The 19,841-nt window shown below is 32.6% G+C and overlaps 2 protein-coding genes across 3 annotated transcripts in view; one reads left to right on the forward strand and one right to left on the reverse strand.

The window, feature by feature from the left end:
* Nucleotides 1-19,841, reverse strand: part of LOC111625323 (peroxisome proliferator-activated receptor gamma coactivator 1-alpha-like) — a 21,734-nt gene continuing 1,893 nt past the window's right edge. Inside the window, exons 3-7 of the mRNA XM_023368449.1 lie at nucleotides 15,677-15,731; nucleotides 15,478-15,599; nucleotides 6,793-6,854; nucleotides 3,423-3,509; nucleotides 1-531 (exon numbers count right to left, since the gene is read on the reverse strand). Coding sequence (XP_023224217.1) covers nucleotides 482-531; nucleotides 3,423-3,509; nucleotides 6,793-6,854; nucleotides 15,478-15,599; nucleotides 15,677-15,731 — 376 coding nt within the window. The 3' untranslated portion in view covers nucleotides 1-481. The remainder of the gene's footprint in view (nucleotides 532-3,422; nucleotides 3,510-6,792; nucleotides 6,855-15,477; nucleotides 15,600-15,676; nucleotides 15,732-19,841) is intronic.
* Nucleotides 7,113-19,841, forward strand: part of LOC111625324 — a 26,297-nt gene continuing 13,568 nt past the window's right edge. Inside the window, exons 1-2 of one of the 2 annotated variants that reach the window (XM_023368450.1) lie at nucleotides 7,113-7,513; nucleotides 8,295-8,444. The gene's annotated coding sequence lies outside the window, so the exon portion shown is untranslated. Of the gene's footprint in view, nucleotides 8,445-19,841 lie in introns of both variants that reach the window. The other variant, XM_023368451.1, reaches the window with a different exon arrangement.

Consider the following 19,841-nt stretch of genomic DNA (forward strand, 5'->3'; position numbering starts at 1 on the left):
TCCCGTTTGAGAAACCCTAATATATATATATATGAAAACTTTATCCGCGCGTCGCGCTGTCATCGACATGAGACGTAAGAAAAACGATACGGCATAATTGATACATTATGGTGAAGCGAGAAAAGATAAATAATAAAAAAGGAATTGATATAGTGAAGAATAAACTTTAAATGTCGTTTCTTTGTTTACAGGTGAGAGTGTAGATTGTATTTCAAAAGTGTTATTTCCGTAATGTAACTTTAAAAGTAATAAAATAAAAAAACTTTGTTTACGGAGCAACACATCATGATTTATTTCATTTGTCGAATCATTCCTTTTTGAAGAAATTAAAAACCTTATATACATATATACATTCATATACACACATGAGGATGTTTCTTGTTCACTATGTACACCTAGGCCATTCAACCAATTGCAATCACATACTTCTTAGATAATGCTGAACATCTCACCCCAAAATAATTGATATGTAGAAATCCAATCAATAATTCCTGTCTACATTCAATTTGCTGGCTTTATATGTAGCACCATCTATTGATAAAAAAACTTATATATAGTTTATTATTTTCTTAATTCTTAAAGGATATAATTTTTTAAAGAATATAATTATATTCACTTAATTACTGCAACAATGATATAGTGCTAAATATATACACTATTACGCTCCATTATTGTGACAGCACTTGTCTGCATGGAGTAGTAGTAGTAGTATTTTGCCTCTGTACATCATGCTTTTCCTGTTAGCAGTAGCAGAATGATGCCAGTTATGTATTTAGCTCATTGAAGGAGAAAATTTTTAATTGAAATAACATGACTATTGGTGTCTTAAGCTTTCCATATCTGGTCTTGACTTTCATCTATCTAACTCTATTCTTGAGATTAAGGAAGGACAGACAGGCAATAGTGGGAATTATTTTTGGCAAGAAATCATTACATTTGGATTAATTTTGTGCAATTGCTATTACTCTGATAAATGGGCTAAATATTACTATGCCTAGCAGAATTATACCACCACTACAAACAACACTAGACACCTTACTACTATCAAGTGAGAATGTATGCAGATTTACTAATCCAGCACTTGTTCACTCTTTTGTATGCTGTTTGTTAGTATGTGTTTGCATATTGGCAAGTAAGTAGTAGACATACCCAATGCAGTTGAACCATTAATGACCAAAAAGTGGAAAAAAGCTATTATGAGCAGATGACACAAAGATCAGTAGTTATAATACTGCAATGAGAAAAGAACTGAATGTTTGTAAGAATTTTTTGAATTATTTCGAAGCATGCATAAAACACCAAAAGCACACAACTCTGCATTGGGTTTGTAGTTCAAGAAGAGATCATCTAAGTATGTTTATCATACACAGTAATAACAGCAATAGGTAAGTGAACAAAGTGAAAGAAAAGAACACTATTGAAAAGCAAAATGAATGGCTGCTGATCATATATACCAGGGGTGGCCAACCTGCAGCTCGCAAGCCACATGCGGCTCTTTGAAGGATTATTTGTGGCTCCCGATAAATGTACCCAAGTTCCCTTTTCATTTTTGTGTTATTATATTTTAAAAAATTATTATCGTTCCGTATGTGTTTCAAAATGTCTTTTAAATTACTAACAACAAATATGAAAGACTAAGTGCAACGTTGTAACAAATTTCATTTCCGTCCAAGTTAAGAATGATATGACTCATCGAAAACTGCGTGAACGAACATAAACAGTGGCGTAATCGTCCGTTATCGACCGACTCCAGACCGATTTTGAATTTGTAAACTATCATTGCAATGGACAGTTGACATTGTGCTCTGGAGGAAACAATTTGTATCACTCTTGCTACGGATATAATTTGTAATCTGGAATTTTTTGCATACCTTTTTAATACGTATTTAATTGCGGCTCGCGAAAAATTTCAAATTTTGAAAAATGGCTCGGATTATCAAGGAGCTTGGCCACCCTGGATATATACTCTGTGCAGTGTCTGTTGGAAAGATTCACACAATTTAGAAGTCATAAATGATGAATACACAGTCACTTATAAACCAACTCTCTAGTCTATATAAAATCAATCTTGTAGTTTACAAAATTGTAAAATTTGATGCCATGAGTTTGATAAGAGAGGGAAGGAAAAAGCCATCCCTGGTTGGAATACTTCCATTTCTGGAGAGGTGGGGATATGAAAGGTAGAGAATGGAAATTCCCTCATATGACTTCAAATTGCATCCTGAAATGACATCATAAATGATATGGCCAAAATTGGCAACATTTCAATAATCAATTGCAGTTTCTTTCCTTTGTTAGTATTAAATTAATATGGATGTCATTATTTAAAAAAGTAACATTTATTTAACTAAAATAGGTTTTTAAGTATTTTTTTAATCTTTAAAACTTCTAAATCAATTTCAAGATTAAGTAAGATTATCAGCACAAAACTACAGTAAATATTTCATAACACATCATTTTTCAAGTGAAATTATAAATGTATAATTTTAAAATAATTACTATTATTATTATTATTATTTTACAAATGTCATGCTCAGCTGATACGGGTTCCAAGTGCTATGCTGGACTAGTCAAAGCATACGAGACATTCCAATTTTCAATGCTGACTCGACGCTGATCTCAACATTCGTTAAAATTTGTTCCTTTTTTCAACGTTGAGGTAGTGCTGTTGTCAGCGCTGACTCAACACACTCAGCACTCAACAGATATGTTGACTGCTACTTTCCAATGAATTGTGGGTAATTGGTAAGACATTTGAATGGAATCCATTTTGCTGAGAATGGAATTATAGGAACTAAGCACTTCGTACTCGAGTTGGAACATGTTGATGACGTCAAATTGTTGACTTCAACACTCAACACTCACGTTGAAAATTGGAATGTCCCGATAGCTACCCACCCAAACAAGTGTTTCATTAAGATTCTGTAATTGATGTGTGTTAACATCTGGAAACTTCCTAACAGTGTGACATGTGAACATATTGCAGCTTTCTGTAGTGCCATGTATATGTTTTTATTAAGTTTCAATGTTTCTAGATTTTTGTGTAGTGTGTGGTATAACACCAGTTGAAGAGAGGACAACAGACACAATAAATACTTATTTATTAAGAAATAAGTATTTATTGTGCAAGTGGAGTGTACTTGATTTTTTTCAGTGTGAGCATTTTTTATGTTATGAGTGTTTGGAACAGAGATGTCTATTATATAAGTGATCTTACTGCATTTGTCAATGAGATTGATGTCAGATCTATCACGATGAATTGTTTTATCTGTGATTATGGTTCTGTCATAGTATATTTTGTGTGTGTCTTTTTCTAAAACTGTATGAGGACTATATTTTAGTATGGTATCTGGGTGTTTAATAAATCTGTGTTTTTGTGCAAGCTCTTATTATTATTGTTATTATTACTAAATTTGCCTTACCTAAATCTCTATACACTTCTCTGCAGAATTGCCTTCTGCCACCAAAATCAACAGCGAAGTTTGATAAAATAGGATCTTGTGATGCATCTAAAAATTAAAAATGTATTTTCGTTAATAATGAAGAATTTTGAAAAAACAGTAAAACATTGTTTTTTGACAATTATTGAAGGAATTTTACATTTATTTAATATCTAATAAATATATTTTAAAAATTTTTAAAAAACATTTTTTGTAAAAACTCTCCTCTTGATTAGTTATGAAGTGAATTTTAAAACAAGTCCGAATTATTAATATTAATTATAGATTAGATGACTATTAATTAACCAATTAAAGGGTATTTGCTTTGTATGATGTAAATTATTGTCTTAGTTCATTATCAACATGTTATTTTCGGTAAGAAATGAAAATAATGATAATTTTCCAATTTTATATAAATTTATATTATTCCTCAGTGATATAAATTTTATACTGAAAAACATGCATAAAGTGTCTTAAAACACTATAAAATTTTAAAAAAAATCCTGATGTCATGACTTCTTATCCTTTTAAAAGATTAGAAAATTTACCGAATAATATTGGTCCCAATATCAAATTCTTTGTTTGCATGTTGTAATAGCAGATATTTTAATCAGGAAACTGACAAGGGAAGGCCATTGATCTGGAACAAAGATGGTTAAACCAAGCCTGGTCTTCTGAAAACCCTTAAAAGAAATATGTTGATGCACAGGTGCCATGGCTAACACATTAAAGAAATATATATGCTCTACCTTTGCCAGCCATAACTTAAAGATTAATATTAACAAAACAGTGTTATTCATTAATTTCCAACCCATCCTGTCCCTCGATTTATATCAATTTCAATGAAATAATTTATGTTAAATCTTATTGTGATCTCAGCATCATTTTTGACAACAATTTCACATGATCATATTTTTCATGTTATCAAATCTTTTTACATTAGACAGTCATTAGACCCCAATTTTTTTATTGGGGTTTGTTATTGGAGAGGAGGCAGAAATCAATTGTCTTTGGACTTTTCCACTTGCATATAAATAAATAAATAAATAATGTTCATCTATAAAATTTCATACATTAAGTTTCATATTTCACTATATTATTCCAGAATCTTATTATATTAAGTTTTAATAATAAATTACATGTTGTCTTATTTAACTGCTATCAAATAATATTCTCTGGTGTTTTTGTAAAAATAGTTCCTCAAATTCTGTTTTAAGAGCTTTTTTTTTATGAACTTTCAGTCTATGGTTGATTACTGTCTCCATGTCTGGTCAACAACTGCTCCACAGAGCCGGCCCTACCATAGGGCGAACGGAGCAGCCGCTCCAGGTGCCTCCACGTTTTAGGGGACGCCTCAGTGGTAAAGAGAATTAAAGGGTATAAATTAGGGGCAACCAGGGGGCGCCATAATAGGATCTCGCTCCATCCTAAATCTTGCCTCGGGCCGNAATAGTTTGCGAACCCCGACAGTGGCGTACACACTCAGAAGGTAGAAAGGCTGTGGGGCGCATTAAAAGACAGGAGACATCTGCCCAAACATTACACCTAAGAGCTGTCGGATTCGGGGACGCCTCAGTGGTAAAGAGAATTAAAGGGTATAAATTAGGGGCAACCAGGGGGTGCCATAATAGGATCTCGCTCCATCCTAAATCTTGCCTCGGGCCGGTACTGCTGCTCCATATTTATTTTGCAAAGTTCATTCAGAATTCAATAAGGTTTATTCATTGTTGTATAATTTTGTAACCTTCTATACACCAATAACCCAGAATTTGCCATGGTTTATCTAATCTTACCAATCCTCTAAAATATTTTGATCACATACTTTGCTACAAATATTTTAATGGACTGATTTTTAATTACTTGCTAGACTTCAAATACAGTACCTACTATTAGAACACGTAGTAGTAGTTGTTTTTTTACCCCATTTTATCTTCTCACAGATCATTTTTTTATTGTACATCCACTCATATGACTCCAGTTGAGCACTTTTTGTATAATGATTTTACCCTTTATAAAACAAATGTAATTGATTTTTTATAATATGTAGTTTAATTTTTATTTCCTTGTGTGACAAGCTGGATATAGCCAGTCTAATTTATATAATTTTCATAAAACCTTATTCTATATACAAAGACATTAAGCTGATTTTATCTTTTATTTTTGTATTAACATTTTATATATTTTAATATAATAAAACATTAAAAAGATTGCAACAAAACCACATTCTGAAAAAACTGCTGAATAACTCTACTCTTGTGAAAAAGGGAAGCTCAGTTTCCTTTCACAGACAACTTATCTTGATTTTTCCCAACCATCTGGACAAGTGACCTAACTGATCTCCCATCAGATGATGATTTTCCCGAATAATGATTGGTGGAAAGCATAGATAAAAAGGCAAATTTTTATAGACTTGAGGCAGTTCCTCCAAGATAGAATATGCCATATGACATAGCAGGTTGTGCTACATAGATCTCCAGTCACTCCTCCAGATTCTACCCTCCTACAAAGAAGTTGACCCTCCTGCTACTCTCATCACGCTAGCCATCCAACAGTAAAGTCCAGCCTAACTTCACTACAGCAAACCAGCTCTTCCAGAATGAACAACGAGGTAATAGGAATTTATTGTAAACTCTCTTGTAACCTAGGGAACTTAGGATTATTATATCTCCATTTCTGTATGTTATTTTATTTTACTTTATTAAATTGTTGATTTTGATATTATGAATGTCCTTCTTAGTTTATTGATATTACCGACTTTGCACAACCCTCACAAAGAATTTTACCACTCGAATTCTGTTAGATTAAGCCATCCGGTGACAAAGTGAGCGGATCCTCCAGATCCAACGATTAGAGGACTTGACCCCTTGTCTGTATTCTCACACTTGTGTTATTACCAGTTTATTTGTTATGAATTATTGTTTATTTTTTTATTGGAGTTTGTTATTGGAGAGGAGGCAGAAATCAATTGTCTTTGGACTTTTCCACTTACATATAAATAAATAAATAAAATTCATCCATAAAATTTCATACATTAAGTTTTATATTTCACTATATTATTCCAGAATCTTATTATATTAAGTTTTAATAATAAATTACATATTGTCTTATTTAACTGCTATCAAATAATATTTTTTCATATAAACCAAAAAGTAAAACTTGAAAGAAAATTATATCTAAATGTCTAAGCATATTTGTTTATATATTCATATAAACAGGAACATTAATTAGAATAAAAAAAAACAGCTTTTGTCCCAAGAAAGGAATTCTATTTTGAAATATTTTTTTAAATAAATAAAATACTTTTATGTGATTTTACTTAGCTTTTTAAAGTAATGATAAAAATTTTACTTACCTTCTATAGCTTTTACAGCATCACAGGTATATTCAAAAGTTAAAAATGAATAAATGATGGAACTAAAATAAAAACATTTTTTTAATTCAAAAGTCATACATTTAATGTTAAATTATATAAATATTTTAATAATTCCAAAAGCAATTAACAATATTTCAATATTAATTTTATTGAGCAACAAATCTTCCCACTGGTAAATTATAACTTGAAATGTGTATTCAACAAGGCATTCTCGAAAAAGTTTTTATTTTTCAAGAAGAGCAATATTTTGAATAAATATAAATTGGTTAATGTTTACCTAGGTAGTCCAAGATGGCGGCGCTTCCGGAATTTGTTGCGATGACGATCGTAGAGGACGTTGTTCGCGGTACGGAATGTTTTTATGCAAATGAATTATGACGTCGTTGCCGCTCGCGAACGTAGATATATGCAAATTTTTGCTTTTTCTCGCTGTCGCAGCGTTTGCCGGACGTGTGTTTTTCTTGTGCCTTTGCGATTTTATGTTTTTTTTTTCTTCTCGTGCGACGTGTTTCGAATATTGCCGGAAATAATAATGACGGCGACTTCTGAAGTAGCCTTTCCCGAGGAATTTTGGAGTAAGTGCGATTCGCAAGTGTTCTTCGGGTTATTCGCCAACGAATATGACGATTTGGGGCTGGACGAGAGAATTCCGTCGGATGTGAAACTGGCCGTAAAACTTGGTTTACAGCAGGTCGAAGAGGTATGTGCTAATTGTTCCCGTCCGTGTAAGTAGTGTACCGTGCCGATAGGAAATCCGTGGCGACGAGATGCGTCTATTGTAAAAGAAATGGTTCCGCCTTCGTCGGCACTTTTAAGAGTAAGTGCGGCCACGTTTCCTGGGGCAAGATACTTTCCTTCGTATGGCACTTGCTGTGCTTAGAATGCACGCTGACGAATGCGGCCCTGGCCTGTAGTATTAGTAATCGTACGTCTGTCGACTGGGCGAACTATATACGTTTGGTTATGATGATAGCCGTGAATAACGTATCGTCGTTTAAAATAGGAGGGCCGAACAAAACGGTAGAGATCGACGAGACCGTAATATCCCGACGAAAATACGACAGGGGTCGCAAATTGAAGGGCACGAGGTGGGTAGTCGGCGGAGTGTGTCGCGAGGATAACACGTGCTTTGTCTGTAAAGTTAACGACAGGAGCGAAGAGACATTGAATTGGATAATTTCGAAATTCGTTAATTTCGGAAGTACGGTGCTGACCGACGAGTGGAGGGGTTACTATCACATAAACGAGGTAGAAGGCGTAGAAATAGTTTGCGAACCCCGACAGTGGCGTACACACTCAGAAGGTAGAAAGGCTGTGGGGCGCATTAAAAGACAGGAGACATCTGCCCAAACATTACACCTAAGAGCTGTCGGATTCCTATCTGTACATGTTCATGTACAAGAAATTGTTCAAATGGCATGCGATGAAGCCCGGAGAACGCTTCCAACTGTTCGCGAAACATTTAAGTTTTATATATCCAGGATCGGGTAAGATCCCCGCGTGGAAGGAACCAGCGACCGTGCCCGCCGCTCCAGAAAGCCGGAAGAAAAAGGAGAAAACGAAAGGAAAGGAAACCAAAAGAGCCGAGAACAGCACGACCGTTCGTCGCAAAAGAAAATCCAGCGAAGAAAGTGAGTAAAAAAAAAATATTTTTTCGTAATTCCCGCGCTTCCGGTCGCCATCTTGTTTGGGGGGCAGAGCCGCCGCCAAACAACATGGCGGCGACCGGAAGCGCCGACCGAACTGGCGACCGCCGCCATCTTGGACTACCTAGGTAAACATTAATCCAATTAATATAGCATTACTGCAGAATTTGACATTTCTGTTACCAACAAAATCAAATCTTTTCTTAATCGCCTCACTGTTTACACAAAAAGGCATCCATAGTGATTCATCTTTCCCCATCTTGAGAATTACTATGCTAACTAGACAATCATTAATTCCATTTTATTTAGACAACTTTTTTATTTTCATAATGTTCAATGGCAAAAATCATCTAATGTTTCTTCACCATAAAAAGCTGCTTCATGTAGTATTAAGTACCTTGTAATGGTTTATGTTAATAGAATACATGCAAGAACAGAGCATGACAAAGAAGGTGAAATATGTAGTGAGTGGTGGTGTCTAGTCTCTAGTTGTGTAAGTAATAACATGAATGTGTTCAGAACATCATGTAGTAAACTCATTCACTGAACAAATTCATGACACATGACATTCCTACACATCTGTATTGTTACTCGTATAACTCAAAATTAGGCATATGGGGCTAAAGCATTTACATTGTGGCTGCTCAGCTTTTTAATTATTTAAAATTTACGTTTTTTGATTATTTTAATTCTCCACGTCTTTCCTTTGTTCTTGTCTTCCCTTTCTAATCTTTCTTTTGTCAATGTGGGGGTTATGTTCTAAGAAACATCGAGAACATTAGAGAGGACAATGATGGGTCCAAAGGGGAAGAGTAACTGGAGATTCTTAAGCTCGATTTCTGAGAGGATGCATGGAGGTCCTGAAAGTCAGAAAAAAAACAAAAAGGAAGAGCGAAGAAGGTTAAGCTTTGGTGAGTACAATGTAGCTCAACAGGATATAAATTTTATTAGTGCTCCTTTCTGAACAACAAGAGACTTTTGATCATCACAAAGTTGGATAAGAATGGAACTATGTGGCAAAAGACAGAAAATCATAAAGCAGAAAGCTAGAAGAATTCATTGTGGACCCTATCTCGCAAGCAAGGAAAAGTATCCCCCAACAAAACTTTTGCTATTAATCTTTCTATCTCTATCTTTTTAATTTCTTATCCTACTTTCCTCTTATTTAGATTGTAAAATAGTTTTAAGGTAATATTAATTTTGGGTTACTTCCGTTATGTGCAAAATGTTTTCCTTTTTTTTTTTAATCTCTAATTACGTGCATTCCTGATGTGGGAAAATTTCACTGACAAAAGATCCTGTGACACTTGTTTTGTTCTGTGTAAATAAAATATATTAATTGTATCTGTACACTTTGTGTTTCGGTATTACACTCATACCCTATATTGCTTTCATCAGCATTGTATCAACACTCAATCATCACAACATACATGGAAGATGAGCCATTTAAGCTTTTACAAAAGATAACAACAAATTTAAGTGAGAAAAGAAAAAACAACAGCGTGAAAGCAAAATTCCTGATTGTTAAAAGGTGATTATCCTTTCTTATTAGATAAAAAAAATTAGTGAACAGTTAGGATTAATACAGTTTGATGAGAAATAATGTATTTATTACAGTAAGAAAACTAGTTTTAAAATCAGATTCTAAGCTGATGTTAGATAAGATTAAACAGATGCATCCAAATCTGTTTTTAGGTTTACAGAAACTTAAACATCCAAATGCTCTACCTGAAGCAAAACTGATCTTCATTTGCAGTTTAATGTTCAAAGTAAAGTTGAGAAAAAACTAAAGGACTCTTAGATTTAGGCATTCTAGAATGAATTGAAAAAGCTACACTTGATTGTCTCCATTGATTGTAATTAATAAAAGTGATTGTACAGTTATGTGTCAGTACTAGACATATTAATAAGGCACGTATCTATAAAACCTTTTACTGGTGCGTATTTCATCACACACTACAATAAAGTTACAAACATTTTTGAACCATTACGGTTCTTCTTCAGGTAACAATCCCCTAACAGAATGCGATTTGGTTCAAAGTTGTTAAGAAATGGCTTTGTAACTTTATTGTAAAACGTTTTACAATAAAGTACTGTAAAACATTTGTAACTTTATTGTAGAGTGTGATGAAACGCGCACCAGTAAAAGGTTTTATAGATATGCGTTTTTGTTACAGTACTCCGCTGTAAATATTCTACCATATTAATAAGGTTTTGAAAAGACAAATTTCAAATTCCTTTAATTGAAAACATTTTAAATGAATTAGGAGAGTCAAAAATATTTTTGAAATTAGATCTTAATTTAGTATTTCATCAGATTCAGTTACATCCAGAATCAAGGAAATTGACAGCATTTGCAACTGAGACATATTTGTTTAATTTTCTAGTTGGATGTAAAAATGTGCATAACAATATAATATAATAGTGTATGGAAAAAATTCAATTGAATATATAGGGTTCCTAGTGAAATTTTTGTTTTAAATTTTATGACTTTTTCCCTGACCAACTTCATACAAATTCCCTGACTTTAACATCCCTTATACTTACAGTATGACATACTGACAAAATAAAACAGCATTTGACATGCTAAGTACAGTACATACACTATTGATTCTTTTTAATTTGTTACTTTTTCTATTTAATTCTATTTCTAAATGTTATATTTTTTTTTAATAATTGCTGAATTATTAAAACTAAAAATAAAATGTTTTATTAAATTAAAGTAGTTTATTCCGTTATTAATCTACAACCATAAATCTACATGGCTTTGAAAAAGAAAGAAAAAAGCCATTTATTTATTTATTATTCATTAATAAATAATGCATAATCCATGTATGAAAGTATATATTTATTAAATTTATCCCTTAATAAATTTATTGAACTTTATAAAATACTAGTAAAGTGGAAAAAACAAATTGTTTTGTTATGCAACAAAAATTATTAAAATGAAAAATGATAAACTACAGTCAACCTCCCTATAATGTGGGTTCATATAATGCAGATTTGTATATCGCAGTGAAAAAATTACGACTGTATTCGTATAAAGATGCTAAAAGAGACTTGTAAAATGCGGTAAAATATCATTGCCGACTTGTGTCGCAACAGGACTGGTCGAATCTGGACCAATAATATACGAGCAGCCGAACTACTTACACCCTATGGAGAGTTTAGGCAGGTAAGTTGAGTTTACTATCGTCTGTACAGTATATAAAGTAGGTACTGTAAGTCTAATACAGCACTGTAATTTTATACATTTCTTGTGAAAAAAACATTTCTTATTCAATGGCCATAAAAATTATTTCTATTAATGATGTCTCCAAAGTTCAACGAATTTTTCGCAGAAAAATAACTTATCAGAAATCGCGCCCGCCGTTTGGTGCGCTGCTCCGCGACAAAAAAAGCTTAAGCAATGACGACGTCAAATGGTGCACACTCAGTAAGTAATCCTACAATTTTTTGTTATAACATAGTTTATACAGATTATTCCCAAAAAAATTATAAGTGTTTTGGAAATGTTGAGTCAAATTAGTCTAGAATCGATTAATTTTATGGAAGAAAACCTTTTCAAACAGCCATAGTCTGTAAACTGCACACATGCTGGGCTGTGATTGGCTCATGTATTTAAGGATTCCTACAACGTGAAATTCTTATAAAGTGGAACGTTACCGTGTTATAGGGGGTTGACTGTATTTAAATTAAAATTTATTTATCATTTTTTTGTACTTTGTAAATTTTTAGGAAATTCTATGTATGTTTGGGTAAACTTTTGGGTCCTGAAAATATTCTGCATCCCTTTTCATAAATTTCAACTGCACTACACTACTTCTTGCTGCCTGCAGATGGCTACACTTACTCAACCATATTGTCAGCAGAAGATCAACAAGGCAGCCAAGGAGGCAAATTTCCTGACATTTTGACAATTTTCCTAACTTTTCAGGCAGGTAGGAATCCTGAACATAATAAAAGACTCAAAAAAGTGTTTAAAGTTCTTGAGGAAAATGTACTGACACTCAGTTAAAAAAAGTATAAAATAGATGTTAAATCTTAATTTTCCTTCATATTGAAGTTATTGTGGCTACACGCCATATTTAAATTGTATATTTTGTATATAATTGTGTTATTTTATCTTGTATATTTTCCGCTTCACCTCTGTCTGTCCTATTTGTTTACCCTTCCTGGAATGTTCTCGTTTTTCCCTTGGCTTTGGTATGCGGGTGGACTAACCCGAGAAGCAACGAAAGGAACACAGCTCTGAGGGAAGGGGGCGAACGGCGGTCACTCGGAGGAGGGAACCCGAAGGATAGAAAGCGAGAAAAAGTCTCCCCCAGTACATTTAGCATCGTATGGTCGAGACAAGAACTTTGGAATGGAGAAAGAAAAGGAAATTAATTAAGAGGAACAGGACATATCGACCCTTTGGACTAATATCTTAAAGAGCGACAAAAAGGGAGCTAAGCAGTCCCCAACCCAACAAGAACCTTCATCCATGAGCCCACACAAGCATCATACATCAAGTTTTGGGTGCCCTCTTTCCTATCCCTTACTTTCATTTTCTAAATCTTCTAATAAGCCTTCTCTATCCAATAGTTTTAAGTAGTAATAGGAATCTAGTTTTAATTAATATAATCTTAAGTAATTGGATAACTTTTATTATCGTATTATTAAGATAATATACAGCACTTATAAGCTTAGCTTTCTTATTACATACTCCTCTATTGAAGGATTATATAATATTATTTTATAGAAGTATATAATGCTATTTTATTATAGTCCTAAATTGAAGGATTTTCCTTTGGCTGTCCATATTGCATGTTTTAGGCATTCATTATTATAATCAGTATACCTTGTCATAGATACATGAATACTTACGGATGTTTTCGATAAATCTTTCCAGATCTATTCTAGTACAGCCACAAGAGAACATATACAAAAGCTTGCTTTCCACCATTTTTGCACCGTGTCACAATGACCTAGATTTCACTGACTTTTCTGATTGGTGGATGGTACTGTTTTATAGCCATATTCACATCAAAAGTTGAACACTGCTAAACTCGCTTTAACACTGGTTTTATGACCTGCTCAGGCTTAAAATATCATGGTCACGTGATTAAAAGCTTTTACAGCAAGGGGTTTTACTCCCATTTTTACACTAGTGGAGTCTCAGCCTAACAAAAATTGCCATCTAAGATCATCTAATGCAGGGGTCCCTACAGTGATCGAGTGAAAGTGGTTCATTAAAAATTATTAGTTCAATAGTTTATGTATGACAGTTCAGGATGATGTAAATTTACACACTAACATATGAGTAGATCTTTTTCATGAAAACGGTGTGTGGATTAATTAGTTCACCAGATTTATTTATTTTATTATTATTAATTACATTAGCAAAATAGAATAGAAGGGTTTAATGAAAAAGTTCAGAATCCTTGAAGGGAGTTGACAATCAAAAAAGTTTGTGGATCTCTGATCTAATGTTTAGATGAATGAATAAGTGACTCTTTTCTAATTAAGAAAACAAAACTAACATTTTTGAACCAGCTTTTCACCAAAACCTTTTAAAGTGATTGAAAAGATAGGATCACGTATAGTTTTAAGTGATGAGAAAGGTATTTACGTGTGAAAGAAATATTGCATGTCTCTCAAGCTATTGCTAACAAGTTAAAAGAACCTGATTCTTTAGAAGGGGGAGAATAGTGGTGGTGGTGGTGATGATGATGATCTANGGGAAAATTATAAATGAACATGAATCTTTGAGATACAAAATGAACTAAAAAGCAGAATTTTATTTCACCTAGCAGATGATAGTAGTAATATAATTTTCTAATTAAGAAAACAAAACTAACATTTTTGAACCAGCTTTTCACCAAAACCTTTTAAAGTGATTGAAAAGATAGGATAACGTATAGTTTTAAGTGATGAGAAAGGTATTTACGTGTGAAAGAAATATTGCATATCTCTCAAGCTATTGCTAACAAGTTAAAAGAACCTGATTCTTTAGAAGGGGGAGAATAGTGGTGGTGGTGGTGATGATGATGATCTAGTTTCTGTTGATTCAATAGCAAACAGGGAAATGTGAAATAGGGAAGATCAATCAAAATCTGTAAAGGTAACACAATCCTAATGAACTTTATGTTAACAGAAGAGCTAAAATGTCAAATAGTTAGAGAGAGACCTAGCTACTTAAATGATTTTGTTTGTTTTGACAAAAGGGGAGTTGTAATGGTTTATATTAATGGAGTACATGCAAGAAGGCATGACAGAGAAGGTGCAATGTAGGACAAAAGTTCAATAAAGAGATAATAATTAAATTTAAAAAAAACTATTTATTACACTGCCTATTATGTATTAGAAACTATAGAATAATTAAATAAATCAACTGTATATTTCCACAGATAAGATGACCTTCAGATAAAATGAGGTATAAATTTTCATCAAAGTTTTATAGTTTTAGCATATATCTGTTCTATAAGACGACCACCAAACTATCAACAGCCTATGAATTTAGTTTAGGTCAGCAATCATAATACTGTATAGCGTATATGGAATTATGTCCTATTTGTAATTTTTCAAATGAACAAATTTTATTTTCCTGCATCTGGCAGCACTGCCTTACTATTGGTGCAAATGTTCGCACTGATTCGGGAATTCGGGTAATAACCTCGACTATCCACAAAAACATCGTATGAGCTATTCTATGTTGTTGACATACTCTACTCTCTACTAGTAAATAATTAGTTTTTCTGTTTTTTTATAATGATTTTAATTTATATAAATTTCAATCTAACTTTTTTTGTATCTGTCCTATAAGACAACCCCTGATTTTGGGGGCCTTTTTTTATGATTCAACTGTTGTCTTATCTGCGGAAATATACGGTATTTTAGAAAAATCTGTTACTAATATAACTATAACCATAACTATTACTAAAAACTATACAAAATAATTAATGAAGGACATTGTATAATATTTTTTACTCAAATAAATCTATTTACACTGTTTTATAAAAAATTCATTACTTACTTGTCATTTTTACGAATAATATTAATATCTAAAATATTGCCAAACTTTTCAAAATAATCATAAAGTCGATTTCTAGTAATATCATCTGGCAAACGTCCAACATATACTACTCTCCTTTCCATCTAAAACATAAATTACAAATATAGTTCTATCATATAGATAGGATTTAACATTACTTTAGATTAAATAGAAATCATACAATTGCTTGAATGTTTTCACTTTTCCTATGTCTTCCATAATTATTCTTTTCATATCTGAAACAATAAAATAATTCAACTATCTTAAATAAACAAATACAGTATAAAAAATTTATTGTAATTAAAACAAAATTTGATTTATAAAGATTAAAATTTCAGATACTTATTTTTATTTTTTCACCAACTGAACATTGTCTTCAATCTGATGAAATAATACAACATTGGATATCAATTGTTTTTTGGTTAAACAAAATGTAAATAATTGCACCAAGTAAAAAACTGACAATTTAGATGACAATCAAACTTTTTTCTTGAGACTTTTCTTTTTTCTAAAGAAATGCCAAGCTTATTGTTACAGAAAAAAAAATTCAACTCATCTAAATTGTCATGATTTTTACTCTATGCAATTTCTTTACATCTCAGATGTTTTTGTTTGGTAAATCATAGCATATATTTTTAAGTTATAAGGTTGAGTGAAATAATTGTAAATGTTAGTATTGATTTCTCACTGTTTACAATTTTTTTCAACTTAAGAAGGCACAGCTAGTGGCTTTATTATCTTAGTAATACTAATCACATTTGAAGGATTTGAGTGTAGAAAATGGTAAGCACAACAATAAAAGTTAGAGAAAATGGAAAAATTAAAGTTTTCTACTTTGTTTACTTTAATCAGAATAAAGTGCACATTATAGTTAACAAGTTTACAGTATTTTAATTTGAAACAATACATATAATGACATGGTTTCAAATTGGCAAAAAAGTTTACAGTATATAATTAAATTAAAATACATTGCTGTTTAGCTTTACTACACATTTTAATGTGTAATGAAAATGGTGCCAACTTTTACACCTGAATCCTTCATGCAAACATACCACACACTCTACCAGGCTGTATTAGTAGAGATGAAAAAAAAACCACATTTATGTTTATCCAATTGAGATGCATAAAACACTGTGAGGAGTAATTGTAAATCACTCAGTTTTTGTGCTTAGGTTTCTACATGTCTGTGTGGCAGGGAAAATTATAAATGAACATGAATCTTTGAGATACAAAATGAACTAAAAAGCAGAATTTTATTTCACCTAGCAGATGATAGTAGTAATATAATTAAAATAAAATTAACTTCAATTATATTACTACTTTTTGTTCTGAACACTGCTTGTATTATTGGGTTTCCAAAAACAAGTAACAAATGATATACTTTGCTAACATTGATATACAAAGGGTATTTTTTAAATTTTTTTTGATAAGAAAAATATTGTAAATATCTTTGATTCACTAACACAAGATGTGTTACAATTTCAACACACATTGTGTTAGTGAATCAAATTAAGAAAACACGGTTTCAGAAGATTAAAAACTGTAAATATTGTTAAAATATATTTTTTTCCATATTTTACATACTTTTCTACATAATTACCATTTTTACCATACTGCTCAAAAGTTTTTTATTCAGACTTCAAAGAAATCTACCGATGGAAGACACTATGCCACACTGCTTGTCTTGTATGGCACAGTGGAGTTTTCTCAAGGTCACACAATAAGCATCAGAAGCATAGTAGATTTTATGCCAAGAGGCACAATAATCATATTGTGCCTCTTGGCATAAAATCTACTAACAAAGTCCCTTTCTTGTCCGAAAAGACAGTTACCATGATCTTTCATGCTGAAATCGAATAACAGATCATATCTTAGTCAGCAAGTGACTCAATTTTCTTAAACATTATAAACTTCTACAGCTCAGCACACAGACAGGTGATATGGCTGCAAATGGTATCTAAACATGCACAAAACATGCTGAAAGCAAGATGCTCATGCACACTGCTTCAATCACATGTTTTCTCACTCTCATTCACAAACAGACCTTATTTAAAAAATAGCCCTCGTACCATCAGAATATGCCAAAATGAAATAATTTCATACAAAACTTTCATTTTATCCGATAAAAATTAAACTAATAAGTGAAAGTTACAAGTTTCTATGTGCAGTTTAATAAAATCTGTAATTTATATGTAGCTTTCAGAACACTTTATAAGCAAGTAAAATTGTGTGTAAATAAACAATTTGTGTATTATTTACACACAATTTTACATGAAAACATGAAAATAAATAAATCTGAAATATTTGCCTGAAAGGCTTAAGGCCAACATATACAGTAAAACCTCTTACTGAACACATCTCCCTAATGAATACATCTCTCTGTGACCGGAGAGTCAGCACCTCCTCAACACCCTGTCAGGAATGACACCACCGTATCCCGATTGGCCTGGAAGCCGCGATGGTGGTTTGATTAGAAAGTAGGTCACGCAAACAGTCGCATGAATGAGCAAATGGATTCGGGATGGAGACTGCGAGGTAGCAAGTGGGAAGGGGTGCACACAGGGACTAGGTTACTTAACAATCATTTATTATTAAAAGGAAATTATATAATTATACACATTTTATACATGTTATATTGTTAACGAGTTCAAATCAAGAAAAATGCATCTAAATATGCCCGGGGTCACGGGATAAAGAGTTCACATAAGGTTTGTGTGACGATAAATACCTTTTGTAGAGGATGTTCCCAGAGTGATGATCTTGGATTAGGGTTTCGTTGTGACAGTCTCATTTAGGATTGTAAGTAAGATTTTGAATCTCCGATAGTTCATCTTTAAAGGCACAATGATAGGTGATGTTTAAAAGCGAGTAGGCGAGATATCCAGTTGGATAGGATTGGGCACTGGCACAATTAAAAGTTGGAGAAATTTTGTGACGACCTTACTCCTGGAGAAACGGGCGACAAATGACTATTCAGCCAACAACTTTGATATCAGTCCGACATTGCCCGGCTAAGAGATCAGCAGATCATGGGAATGCATTACTTTCGTTGTCTGGAAAGTGTAAGTGGAGATTTTCTCAGGTAGCTGAGGACAACAATCGTCGATGTTGCTATACTTGCTCAACAATTAAGTTTTGTTAAAGTTTGGATTCTCATATCTCGTATGAGGTGCATTCATTAGGGAGATGTGTTTACTAAGAATGTGTTCACAAGATGAGCCCACCTTGGAAATTCCCCATTGTTTGTGTAGGGACTGACCTCCCTATTGAGTATATCTCCACTATGAGTCTAGAAAAAAAGTCCATGCTGAAAATCCCTTTTTAAATGAGTTCACTTCAGTCATTTATCAGTAGGCATGCAGATTATAAAGGATAGGCAACCTTATATCAGCTGAAATTTTAATTAAATTAAACTGAAAGTATTGTACAAACAACTGTGCAATAATCTAAATATATAAAATTGCTTGTCCTGACTGAATGACTCACTGATTCATCATCGCACAGAGCAAACCGCTTAACCTAAAGAGGTGAAATTTGGTAGACAGTTAGGGTACATCATGGAAACGCACACTAAGAAGGGATTTTTCGAAATTCCCCCGCAGGCGGGAGAGGATTTAGTCTTCATCGAGTACTTACGTGTCATAAATTAATAACATTTCAGACATTGTAATAAATATTTTTATCTGTTTTGATTTTAAAAATGTTCGAACCGTTTTAAATTCAAATTTGTTATTGCATATTGGTTCGATTATAGAACAATTGTAAACGTTCCATAAAATTGATCAAATTGAAAATAGTTTGTTTGATTCTCGGCAATTCTCATCATTCACAGCGGTAGGTGTTATATAACAATTACTATGGTTGTTGAAATACTGAATATAAATGGGGTTTGCTTGCAAAACCTCCGCGGGCGAAGTCTCGGGTAACAGCTAGTCTATATATAAAGTACACATGCAATACAATTACTGTAACAAATTTTACATGCAGTACTACCTATAAACTATAGTATGACCTGCCAAAGGCTTGATATTTCAGTTTAATGTCTAATTTAAAACACTTGGCTAACTATAAAGATAGAATATACTCTAGTTTTTTCAATTAATTTACATTTTATCTTGCATTCATCACAACACATTCTACATCAGCATAACTATTTAGATCAATATGAATTAGAATTAATGAGCATAAAAAGGATATTGTGAGTAATGTAAATACAGAATTGGGAAAACTAATTGTGATGCATAGTTTTACACTAGTTTGGAATGCTATTAAAATTATATTGTAGCACATGGACTGTTTTTATCAGAGAAATAATCAAAATTATTATTCATAAACCTGGTATTGCA

This window comes from Centruroides sculpturatus, unplaced genomic scaffold, assembly GCF_000671375.1.
Source record: "Centruroides sculpturatus isolate CEXI.00-Female unplaced genomic scaffold, Cexi_2.0 scaffold428, whole genome shotgun sequence".
Classification (NCBI taxonomy): Eukaryota; Metazoa; Arthropoda; class Arachnida; order Scorpiones; family Buthidae; genus Centruroides; species Centruroides sculpturatus.